This window comes from Aegilops tauschii, chromosome 1 (assembly GCF_002575655.3).
Source record: "Aegilops tauschii subsp. strangulata cultivar AL8/78 chromosome 1, Aet v6.0, whole genome shotgun sequence".
NCBI classification, from domain to species: domain Eukaryota; kingdom Viridiplantae; phylum Streptophyta; class Magnoliopsida; order Poales; family Poaceae; genus Aegilops; species Aegilops tauschii.
In genome coordinates, this window is record NC_053035.3 from 441,361,569 (window position 1) to 441,374,950 (window position 13,382).

Here is a 13,382-nt window from a genome sequence, read left to right on the forward strand (position 1 = left end):
ACAGAAGGTGAATCAAGTGCAAAGCTAGATGGCAGTTCCTTACCTCCCCTCGTAGTTGAGGGATAAATTGTTGTCTTAGCGTCTTTCAAGTTCTTCATAATGACCAGCAGATATAAATCCCAAGTGACTCAAAGAATAGAGCTATGCTCCCTGGCAACGACGCCAGAAAATAGTCTTGATAACCCACAAGTATAGGGGATCGCAACAGTTTTCGAGGGTAGAGTATTCAACCCAAATTTATTGATTCGACACAAGGGGAGCCAAAGAATATTCTCAAGTATTAGCAGTTGAGTTGTCAATTCAACCACACCTGGATAACTTAGTATCTGCAGCAAAGTATTTAGTAGCAAAGTAATATGATAGTGACGGTAACGATAGCAAAAGTAATATTTTTGGGTTTTGTAGTGATTGTAACAGTAGGAACGGAAAAGTAAATAAGCGAAGAACAATATGTGAAATGCTCGTAGGCATTGGATCGGTGATGGAGAATTATGCCGGATGCGGTTCATCATGTAACAGTCATAACATAGGGTGACACAGAACTAGCTCCAGTTCATCAATGTAATGTAGGCATGTATTCCGAATATAGTCATACGTGCTTATGGAAAAGAACTTGCATGACATCTTTTGTCCTACCCTCCCGTGGCAGGGGGGTCCTAATGGAAACTAAGGGATATTAAGGCCTCCTTTTAATAGAGTACCGGACCAAAGCATTAACACATAGTGAATACATGAACTCCTCAAACTACAGTCATTACCGGGATTGGTCCCGATTATTGTCACTTCGGGGTTGCCGGATCATAACACATAGTAGGTGACTATGGACTTCCAAGATAGGATCAAGAACTCACATATATTCATGAAAACATAATAGGTTCAGATCTGAAATCATGGCACTCGGGCCCTAGTGACAAGCATTAAGCATAGCAAAGTCATAGCAACATCAATCTCAGAACATAGTGGATACTAGGGATCAAACCCTAACAAAACTAACTCGATTACATGATAGATCTCATCCAACCCATCACCGTCCTGCAAGCCTAACATGGAATTACTCATGCACGGCGGTGGGCATGATGAAATTGGTGATGGAGGATGGTTGATGATGACGACGGCGACGAATCCCCCTCTCCGGAGCCCCGAACAGACTCCAGATCAGCCCTCCCGAGAGGTTTTAGGGCTTGGCAGCGGCTCCGTATCGTAAAACGCGATGAATCCTTCTCTCTGATTTTTTCTCTCCGAAACTGAATATATGGAGTTGGAGTTGAGGTCGGTGGAGTGTCAGGGGGCCCACGAGGTAGGGGGCGCGCCCTGGGGGGCAGGCGCAACCTACCACTACCGGCCGATTCCAGAAGGATATGCTAGGGTGATGGTGGATGAAAAAACGGAGGGATTTGAGGACCTCCAGCTTGTCCACCCTATCGGTGAAGGGGAGACTCGGCTGGGTTTAGCTCTGAAGACTCCATGCCTATGGCAGAAGGAGCTCATCAAGCTTCCGAACTGGACGGCTCCGGCGAGTAAGGGCACTCCGCCTCCTCCTCCGCCTCCTCCTCCGGCGAGTGATCAGGGCACTCAGCCTCCTTCTCCGGCGCGTGACGGCACTCCGCCTCCTTCTCCGCCAGCGCCGGCGCGCCAGAGCTGCCAGCCTCCTCCTTCTCCGCCTCGTCAGCAAGGGCGGAAGAGACCCGCCGCCGCTGCGGCTCCTCCGGCGCGTCGTAGTCCTTCTCCTCCGCCTCGTAAGCAAGGAAAGAAGACAGCCGCAGCCGCTCCGTCTGCTCTGCCGGCGTCTAGCAGTACAGCTGCCAGAGGCGGGAGGCAATACAGATTCGGTCCTTCTCTGAAGACTCCAAAGAAGTTACCATATGAGAGGACCGAGGAGGAGAACACGAAGATTGTGCGAGCCGAAGTGAAGAACTTCTTTGAAGGGGTGAAAGCAAAGAAACATCCACCTCCGGAGGAGAAGGTAGATCCGGTGAAAGCAAAGCGCACTCTGGCTGCCCTGACAAAACCACCAAAGTCTCCGCCGAGAGGCAACTATGAGCGCGTTCTTGCAAAGGCATATGCCGAAGCGGAGCGGTCGGGAAGTACTGTCAGTGATAAAAGAATGAAAGAACGACGAGCTAGGAAAAATATTGCCCAGCTCGGCGAACAAGCGAACCAATCGTGCCCCCCCGCTCAAGGTGTCAAAAGACATTGTCACTAATGATCCGAGTATGGTGCCCGGTTATAGCAATCTTGGAGATTACCTGCCCGACGATGTACATTATGAAATTATGGAGGTGGACGAACACAAATACCATTACGGGAAGCCTCTCGTCAAAGATGTCAGATCTCGAAGCACGATGATGCGAAGACTACATGATTGGTACATGAAAACCTGCAGAGAGTCTGATGGGATGAGTACTTTGACGCTGAGAGTTAAACCGGAGCATGACCTCGTTGGAATTGAACTGCTGAATGTTCTATTTGAGGATTTCTTCCAGTTTTACAATCAAAAGTCCCTCGATAAAACAACGATCACTTGCTACTGTCTGTAAGTAGTACTACATCTGTCATTAAGTCTCTCTATATAGGTCAGCTCTTTCATTGCATGTATTTATACTTATCCTCACTATATTATGCAGATTGAAGATCGCCGAATTGAAGAAAAGACAAATCGGTGATATTGGGTTCATTAACACAAATCTCATAGATGCATATACGGTTGAAAAACATCCCAAAGAAGCCGAGGCCAACTTGCTACAATCGTTGGTATTAAATCAAAACAAAGATATAATACTCTTTCCTTACAACTTCAAGTGAGTGTTACTATCTTGTGCATATTCGGTTTCCCTTATTAGTCCAGGTTATGGTAATGTAATTGATGACTTATGCATGCATGCGCAGCTTCCACTATATTCTCCTAGAGATTAAGCTTGAGCCGGGAGTAGTAACCGTCTTAGACTCGAGACGAAAAGATCCCCAGGACTATGCGAACATGACTCAAATGCTCCAGAAGTAAGTTAAATAGATCATTATCCACCATATCAGCAACTTTGTTCATTTCCTGATATCAAGTAATTGTTTTCTTTGTCTGGCAGGGTTTGGAGAAAATTCACCTCAAAAGCTCCGGGACTCCCGAAGAAGCTGCAATTTAGACACCCGAAAGTAAGTACCATAGTAGCATGTTCCGCGCATCTCCTAATGATTCAAGCGCTAGTTTCATCAATACCATTTAGCATGCTTGCTTATCAGTTTGATTGACCTCTATTTCTTGTAAAGTGGTTGTGGCAGGAACCCGGGAATAATTACTGTGGATACTACGTTTGCGAGTCCATCCGCCACATGACCTGTGAGCGGGGCTACACTGAAGAACAATATGAAGTGCGTAAGCAATAATATTCACAATTTTATTTTATTACCATCATTTGTGTTGAGTTTCATTTATTCATATATATATATATATATATATATATATATATATATATATATATATATATATATGTATTGACCCCCTTCTTCAAATTAGATCTTTCGGATGCGGGATGAACTCCTAGCACCAGATCGTATGCGAGCAATTCAAGAGGAATTGGCGGCATTCTTCCTTGACCACGTGATCGCTGAAAACGGAGAATACTATGTGGACCCTGTGTTCCTACAATATAATTAGGAGATTGTATTGTAAGAGATAATTATTGTATATATGTAGCCGGTAGTGTCGGATAGATATACGAGAACTTGTTGTTCGACCAATATCTCGGAGAAGGAGAGGTGGTTGATATCAGTTCTCTCTGTATGCATATGTTCATGACGATCTTCTGTTTCCTTCATTTGATTACTAGCTAGCGTGTCTACTCCTCTCCATACGTATATAGTATGTAGCGTCGACCAAGCACGGAGATAAGAGAGGACACTTCTCTCTATTAATTAGCTAGCTAACACAATATATGAAACACCTAAATTAACCCCCCCAAAACCCTAAACCACCCCCTTTCAAAAAAAAACAAAAACCTCAGTTCCTGCCTGGGCTCCCCGCACCGGCCACGTGGACGGCCTTTAGTCCCAGTTCGTGTAAGAACCGGGACTAAAGGGCTAGGGCATTAGTAACGACCCTTTAGTCCCGGTTCCAGAACCGGGACTAAAGGCCCTTATGAACCGGGGTAAAAGCCCATTTTCCTACTAGTGAGAGGACTGTGAAAGCACTGGTAATGTAACCAACATTTGTACCATTGGCCTTACATATTGTTTATGATTCTTTTTAGCACTATCCTCTTTATAGCGAATGGCTATAGCACACGATATGCGTCAGGCAATTCTTATTACACCAGGGAAATATCTGGACGTAAGTAAGTGGCCTATCAATGAGTATGACATGCCCCAGCAAGAGGATGGGTGAGTTAATAGTACATAATGCATATTCAAACAACAACACACATATCATATTGCCCACCGCTAATGTTTGCATATATACGAGGAACTCTTGTGGCCTTTTTGTCATAGAATGTCTAGAACATTGGGACGGGGACTCAATGACCCGTGATTTTACACAGGTATGCTATTATTTACGTTTGTAGACTAGCTAGTATGGTCGTGTTGCAACTTTGGTTCATGTAACCTTTATGTCTTTTTTTGCAGGCCTGCGTTGACGCTAGGAGAAGACGTTTCGTCGCCAAGTTGATTATGTCACCTTCGAACTCGATGGAGTGTGTGAAGAACAAAATTCGCGAAATCGCAAAGAAAAGGCGCGCATGCAAGATTCAAGTTTTAGTGGTTTGGATTTAGTCCGGACGAAGGTTTCGACAGCATGATTATCTTAGGGTTTCTATCATTTTTATGTAATAAAGAGGGCATCTCGAATATTGTGACACATACATGTGTATGTGTCTGTCAGACAATTCGCTCGTACAAGACAATTCGGTCGTACAATCCGGACGTACAAGACAATTCGGTCATACCAATAAGTTTTTTGCTTCACTTATCAATTGTTCTTGCTTAATATTTTTCTCGTTCTCCAAATTTTTATAATGTTATTTTCACATTAATAGTGTTCTCATTCTATTTTTCTCTTCAAGTGCTCTCCTAAGTTTCATATTAAAAATTTCACATTCTTTAATTTTTTTTAAACACTATCAATGTGCCTGAGCTATCTGCATGTCATCATCTTGCATAATCTCCTGGTAATCCCCCCTCAGCACGTGATTATGAAAAGTAGTCATGTTAGCTAAGTAAATATACCGAGCCAGAACGTAATATTACACAGATGAAAATTAGTCATGTCAGCTCGTTGGCTCTATGGCGTGTTATCTGGCTTAATGTTTTTCTATTTTGTTTGACAAACCCGTCGTTTTTTTATTGTATGTATAAATAACTTTTTTCTGTACTCTCCATGACGCCAGGCATGACCCATCTAACCATGTGAGGGGCCCAACAGGCGGCCTATCATGTCGGCAGGGCTACACTAGTCCACTTTGCCAGGTTCATATCGATCTTCCCCTTTTCTCGGCTCCCTTTCCAAATCCCTAGCCCTCTCTCTCCATTTGCCCCTCTAAATCTCGACGGCGAAAGCATGACAGCGAGTTGGGCGTCGGGTGGCGACTGCTGCGGCGAGAAGAGCGGTGGCGACTGCAAGTTCGGTGGAAGCCTGGGTCCTGGAAGCAGATGGGGCAGATTAAGTGGCACATGAGGTAGCGGCGGCGGATCGAGTGGAACAGGGAATGGGGGTTTCCTGGGCGGCGGCGAGCCGGGAGAACCGACGGCTAAGGCTTCTTCGGCGCTACGCTTTGGTGGCAAAAATGTAAGTTCTTTACCTTTGTTCTTTACATCCCGGCATTATCGCCCACAATTCATGACCTCTGGCCCTGACAAGCTCCATCTATGTGGTCATCAGGAAACTCCTGGTGGCCGTGTCTGCATAGATGCAGACAATTTTGGCAGCGCATTCTTGGGATGTGGGCTTGAGGTTAGTCTACTGAGCATGATCTTCACAGTAGTACTGCTATTGCGGTCAAGGTGCAAAAAAGTTCAGTGTTTACCGGCTGCAGTGACAAGTTCAGTTATAAATTGACTTGAATTGCTCATGATTTATTTAGGATGCTATCACTTCTGATTATGTTGAATGGGTTGTCGGGGAGTGGGATAGCAAAGCAAAGTCAGACATTAAGTATCTTGCCATGAAGAACAAGAAACTGGAGACTAAGATTACAGGATATGAAGCTGAAATTAAAAGGAATGAGAAAGAAAAGAGGGTAATGGTTAAGATGCAGAAGGAAATATTTCTCTATAGGGATAGGATTTTAGGATTTGGAGGTCTGCTGTATCTTGGCCTGCTTGCCATTATGATTGCTGTCATAGTTAGCAAGTAGATTGGTCATAAAGTTGTTGACATCGTTGTTATTGACATGATGAAATGCTGATGAATTATGTGCTATTCAGTTTAGGGCACAGTGTAATAGAGATTGCATCAGAAATAACATGTGGCCATCATTATCTATATTTGGTAAGTGATGCACATTTGGCATGTTCTATATTTGGTAAGTGATGCACATGGTCACATCACCTAGCAGCACTACTGATTTGGGCAGCAGCCCAATTCATTGTATTGTTGCAACATATGAGCAACATCTAGCAGCACCCACACCTTTGATGCAACACTGAAGCAAAGCAACAGTACATATTCAATATTCTGAAATTTTACTGAACTTGACACATAGGGTGAGCACTAGATATTCAGTTCTTCAGTCACAAAGAACCAGACCAAACCGTACCGATTGCATAATTTATATGCTTACATATACCAACATACCTAACCAACATCAAACCCAAAATATTGTTAACCAGCATACCTAACTAAAGATAACCAGCATATAACAACATACCTAACTAAAGATAACCAGCAGCTTCCTCCTCCTTCAGCAACTGTGCCCATCTTCACTTCAGAAATTTGAGGTGGCGTGAGCGGCGCACCACACACGTAGAATTCTTCTTCTTGACCGCCGTCCTCTTCGACAGCTACGCCACCTGATCCTGAGCCACCTCCTCTTCTTCCAGCTTCACTATGTCAGGGAGGAGGGGAAGGAGCTCGACGTCGATGGGCGTTGTCTTGCCACCCTCGACAGCGACCGGTGCTACCATCTGCACGGCGTCCTCCTCGCCCTCTTCATCGTCATCAGGGATGACCAGTACCTCATCCACATCGTCCTCCACGACGTCAAAGCCCAACGGCTGGACTGGCGCCGGCACGTGGCGGACCTGGTAGTCCGGGCTGACGGGCGATGGGAGAGCGAGCTCAACGTGGACGCGCTCCAGCCTCGACGCGACGCGTGCTGGATCTGGCCACTGCGGCATGGTGGTGGAGCGGTACATCCACCACCTTGCGCGCTGAACAGGGGAGTCACTTAGCGTGGTCTCTCACATTGCCCAGACAAGGAGGCCGGCGGGACGCCGCGGCCGTAGGGGAAGGCGCGCTTCTTCTCGCCGTCGGTGAGGACTTTGACGAGGCCACACGCATGGTTGACCAACATCTCCATGCTGGGGAACCAGCCGCACACCTCCATCAACTGCGCACGCCACGCCTCATCATCGCCGGCGAGCTCCATCATCGCTTGCTGCAAGCTGAGGCTTCTCTCCATGGAGGCAGCTACAGCGGTCGCCGGCGAGCGTTTCTCGATCTACTGTAAGTGGGGATAAGAGGGGAGTTCGAACCGGCGTGCGTGGGAGGGGGGTGAGTGCGTGGTGGGGAGTGGTACAGATACTTATTTAATGGCAGTTAGGACGTATGGAGGGGAAATGTACAATATTCTTTCTACCTCCCGCGCCAGTCATAACACAGTGGCATTGCAATCAACTATTCCCAACCATGCAAAACTAATTTATTTAGGTCGGATTCTTTTGCTTATTTAGAGATGTAAAAGGTTGACACTCCCACTAAACAAAGTGCTGATGCAGTTGCTACAATATATAGGAACCAAACACGCGAAACGTGGAAGTAAATTTGATGCCATAAGGTGAAGGATATACTGTCCAGTTCACTCGATTCATCCGTAAATAATTGAAGCAAGTGTTCTACTCTTCTTCGTTCTCCACTTTTCTGCACATGATAAAAGACAAGATAAGTTAATGAATGATAAAAAATTTATAATCCACAATGCATACAAACACTTACTTCTGATTTAGTTTGCATTTCTTGCTACGTGTAGTGTGTCCTAGCAATTTGCGAGCGCCGCACCGGGTTTTCAACTCATCAAAAGAGAGTGGTCTACCATTTTTCGAGACAGGGCGGCTCTCATCTACCTTTGTTCCACCTTTGCTTGACACTTTCATAGGATCTTTAACTGCAATCATGTTGCCTTCACCATCGTCCACATATTCAACTAAACACTTACTAAGGTCATTTGTTTGCTTGCTCAAATTTTCCTGTAGCAGATCATACTCATGACTCTTAGCTATCACAGCCTTCAAACTCTCATGTAACTGATAGCACAAAGCTGGGTGTTTGCATGCTGCATGCATAGCTTCTGACGCTAACACACTGACTTGGCTATATTTCATTCTTTCCCCTGCCCCAATCCAACCAAATTCCAACAGATCACTTGTGCGCCTCGCGGGCAAGTCCTAACCTTGCTTCTTTCGTGAACCGAACACGAACTAAACACTTTGGTATTTCAGATATGTTCAAGTACTTCAGTACATGGAATATGTGCTTGCAAGGTAGACCCTTTCGAATCATTCTTCTGCAGCTGCACCTTATAGTTTCTGCGGAATTTACTAGTGCATACTCCACCCAAAAACGGCTCTTCCGGTTATTCTTCCAGGCCATGATGTACTGCTGTGATCCGTCTCCCAGCTTAATTTCTACAATCTCCATGCCACCAATTTTTCTAAGATCATCTTGCAACATATAGAAGTTTGCTGGAGTGAAGACTTGAGAAGCAGCTATCTCAAGTTCCCTCGAGCTAGTAACTGGCACCGGTAAACTCTGTGAGGCCGTGTAGTCATCTCGCGCCTCGTTTTCACAGATACAAACAACGGCGTTCTCATAGTGCAAAATCACATCCACCAGGGTCATTTCACCGTCTAGGTGGAGGTGAAGGCATGAGTTCAGGCTTTCACTCTGCTGGTTGCTTTTCATGCCAAGCCAAAACCCCTCTGTCAGATAAGCCGCGACCCATAGTCTCCTCTTCTTATACATCCGTCTCAACCATGTTACAGTTTTTCAGACTGCCATCTTTTGGAAAACGCGTGCCATCTCTCCTCAAACGTGGCTGTGGACGTGCTGTAGTATAGAAGAGTTCGGAACTCCTTCAAGGACTTGTGACTGAGGTGAATCTTCATATTTTTTTCTATATGCCACGTGCATATACGGTGCCACACATCTGGCAAGACTTCGCGAATTGCCTTGATCATCGCAGCGTCGGCGTCCGTGATTACACTCTTCGGCATCTTTTGACACATGGACCTCAAAAAAGTCTGCAGCAGCCACACGTATGTCTCTTCGGTCTGGTCCGAAACTATGGCACATCCAAAAATAGTGGTCTTCCGGTGATTGTTAAGACCAACAAAAGGTATGAATGGCATACCATAGCGGTTCATCTTGTACGTGCTGTCAAATACAAGCACGTCGCTGAATTCCTCATAATCATGACGAGACTGGGAGTCGCACCAGAGCATCCTATTCAAATGTCCTTCCTTATCTAGCTTGTACTCGAAAAAGAAGCTAGGATCCCTCTGTTTTCTACTGGCCATGATGCCTATGGCTGTGGTAGCATCACCTTTTGAAAGCAGCTTCCTCTTCTCCCTGGCGCAAAGGTTGTATATTTTATGCCTAGTAAAACCAACACCGCCATACCATACATGTTTGCTGATGAAGGAATCCATCATCTCGTGAATTCTAATCCCTACAGCTCCCATGGACATTATCTCATGCTTCTGGTACTCTTTGATTTTTCTGTGGGACCAAACAAAAGGTACCTCGTCCGGTCCTGCCAACATATGGCTATGCTTGTCCTCAAAACTTTCAACATACCAAACCCCACGCTTTTGGTCAAGCTTGACGGTTAGGTGCGCTTCGCAAAAGCAGCGTGTCTCGGCTCTGAGCCTACGACTGTGTCCTTCCTCGGTTAGCAACTTGCTGTCATGTTTCCCTTGTCTGGAACAAACAAACCTCCTATAACGCATATGATGTGACTCGGTTTTGCTATACCTGACCTTATTCTTTCTAATGCTGAAACCATTATCTCTAGCATAGCTGTTGTAGAAATCATACGCAGCATCGTGAGACATAAAAGTCATTTCCATTATCTGCATGAACATATCCCTCTTATCATCTGCACTGGCAGTATCTTGGACATAATGTGCCCCATCATCTTGTGTCACCTACACAATCAAAACATAGCCATGGAAACAGTTTTCTATGGTTTAACATTAATTCCATAGAACATTGATTACACACATACCTCACTCATGATGACCGACGACTGTGACTCCCAGAATCAGGTGCATCTAATGATTCGTCGTTAAGGCATGTCTCCGCGTCGGATTCACCGTAATAGTCGTACGCATTATGACATTCGGAAATGAGCTGAAAAATACAACACAAATACATAATTACTTATCATATAATATTCCAGGAGAAATTCAATTTGCATGCCAACAAATTTTTTCACTTCCGTACCTGACTAATGTAATCTTCATTCGAGAGCTCCGAGTTGTTTTCCTGACCATCATCAAGCTCACCCATCTATAAATTTTCAACACAAAAATTTAATGTTGTCGGATGCCACCAAAAATTACGACATGATAATGCCACTCACGTTAATATCGTCCCATTCATTCCCATTCTCTGACCGATCTCCATGATCTGAATTTTCATCATCTGACCAATCTTCTATCCAGTCTTTCATCAGTTCTCCGAACTCCATGTCTACCATGATATCAGTTAACTCCTCATCCGCCATTTCCTACAACAAATAATATGTGTCATCACATGTGCAAACATTATCAATGATGAAATATACAACACATAGCACACAATCACGGATGTTATGTAAACAACCCCAACTGAGGCCGCTCAGATCTGCCAAACCTAGTAAGGAAGATGGCCACGGCACCCGTCGTGATCACTTTCAATCGCGAGGAGCAGCTCTACAAAACCTAGCTAGATCTGTGATTACCTCTGCCACCGGATACCTAGGTTAGCCGCCACATTAAATAACGATAGTGGTGGTGCGCACAGCCGACGGCAACCGACGCTACGTGAACCCTAGACTGAAGAAACCCAGATCACGAGGAGCAGCACTACCGGAACAAGATCCACGATCGACTGCGCCGCCGGGTAGTTAGGTTACCCGCCCCGCTAGGTTAACCACTACCACTGACGGCGACAGTTCGTTCGATGTTGCCGCGAGCGAGACTAGAGGGGGGACACGGGATGTGGTACCTGTGCGCGCTCGTTGGTTCACGAGATTGCCGCGCCCGCTGTCCGACGAGATCGCCGGCGACGAGATAGCCGCCACTGGAGATCTACTACGTGAATTATGGAGCTACGTCAATGCTCGCGAGATTGATAGAGCCGCGTGAATGATTGGATTCAGCGGGTCTTACGTGGTCGTGGGGTCGTGTGATGTTTTTTTCGGACCAGGGTACTGTACGTATACGGTCTGGGTTATACAGGGCTAGACAGGGCTTGGATCTGGGCTACGGCAGGCCAGGAAAAAACAAACTCGCAGGGACAAAAATACCCCCAGGAAATTAGGTTAGGGGGGAGCACCGGAGCAGGGCTCACCGATGACATTGAAGAGGGTTGGACGCTCCACCAATCCCGCAAGAAGCGGAAGGCTAGTAGAGATCCGGTAGGTTCTAGCCAGCTCCAAAGGCACCACCGCCCGCGCTCCCACCCCGGCCGCCACTCCTCGAAGGGTAGAGAGGCCTTTCTAAGCAGGTTCAAAGGCCTCTGCTTCCATTGCCTTAGCACTGAGCACCATAGAATCGACTGCCGAGATCCACTGCGCTGCATTATCTGAAAACACCAAGGGCACTACGGCCGCGAGTGCCCTAAGAATCCATGAAACAAGGCCGTAAACAAGGGAGGCGTGCGGCAGAGTGCCCAGCACCGGCCGGTCCATGAGCGCCTGATCTTCCCAGCGCCCCCGCTCCTGCGGCCGGCCCATCCGGTCGACGCACGCCCCGCCTTGGAGCCCGCAGCCCTCATCGACCACAGCCGCCGCCCCCGCAACAGCCACCAGGTCGTTGCTTCCTCGCTGGCCCTCGAGCACCAGATGTTCCTGCTCCACCGGCATGCCGTGGTGGTCACGGCGGTGGGCACCACGGCGCATGCAGCCAGCCTGCTGTCCATCGGCCGCGCACTCGAGAAGGAGTTCAAGATCCCACCGCACCTGCTGCGCGTCACCAACCACGACCCCGAGGACTTTTTCGTCTTCTTCACCATGCCGGCGCACAAGGACCTCTCCATGCGGCAGGGCTAACTATCTGTGGATGGCGTGCCTTTCCTGCTCGAGCCCTGGCGGGAGGACACGCATGTCGTCCGCCTCAAATGGATGATGCATATGCGCGTGGTCATCGAGAAGCTCCCCATGAACCTCTGGACGCAGTAGGGGGCCGTGCAGGCCATCGGTGACAAGGTGATCGTCGAGCGCCTGGACAGCTGGACGCACGAGCGCGTCGACACCAAGCTCTTCATGTGCTTGGTGTGGTGCTGGGACACCGCCTACACCCCCCACAGGCGCACCATCTGGAAGCACGCCAGGGGGCAGGCCGCATCGACGAGATGCTGCGTCATTCTCCCCCGAGCCGCGCGGTGGCGCACCCTCCCAAGCTGCTGCAGTACGATTTGCTGGTCCACCTCGACCGCGTCAAAGACTGGACACCGCTCTCGCCGTGGTCCTCACGCTCGCCGCAGAGCGACATCCTCTCTGAAGACGACGACCCGACGAGTGCCCCTACTGAGGGAGTCCTAGATTAAGGGGTCCTCGGGCGTCCGGCCTATGTAACATGGGCCGGACTGATGGGCCATGAAGATACAAGACAGAAGACTCTCTCCCGTGTCCGGATAGGACTCTCCTTTGCGTGGATGGCAAGCTTGGCATTCGGATATGTAGATTCCTTTCTCTATAACCGACTTTGTACAACCCTAGTCCCCTCCGGTGTCTATATAAACCGGAGGGGTTTAGTCCGTAGAGCCAATCATAATCATATAGGCTAGACATCTAGGGTTTAGCCATTACTATCTCATGGTAGATCAACTCTTGTAATCTTTATGTTCATCAAGATCAATCAGGCAGGAAGTAGGGTATTACCTCCATCAAGAGGGCCCGGACCTGGGTAAAACATCGTGTCCCCCGTCTCCTGTTACCATCGACCTTAGACGCACAGTTCGGGAACCCCTACCC

At 47.4% G+C, this 13,382-nt stretch overlaps 1 protein-coding gene across 1 annotated transcript; it reads right to left on the reverse strand.

The window, feature by feature from the left end:
• Positions 1 to 8,563: 8,563 nt before the first annotated feature.
• LOC123496886 (protein FAR1-RELATED SEQUENCE 12-like) lies at positions 8,564 to 9,166 on the reverse strand. The gene has a single exon (XM_045232286.1). It carries the CDS (start codon positions 9,164 to 9,166, stop codon positions 8,564 to 8,566), a length of 603 nt encoding a protein of 200 aa, XP_045088221.1.
• Positions 9,167 to 13,382: the final 4,216 nt, after the last annotated feature.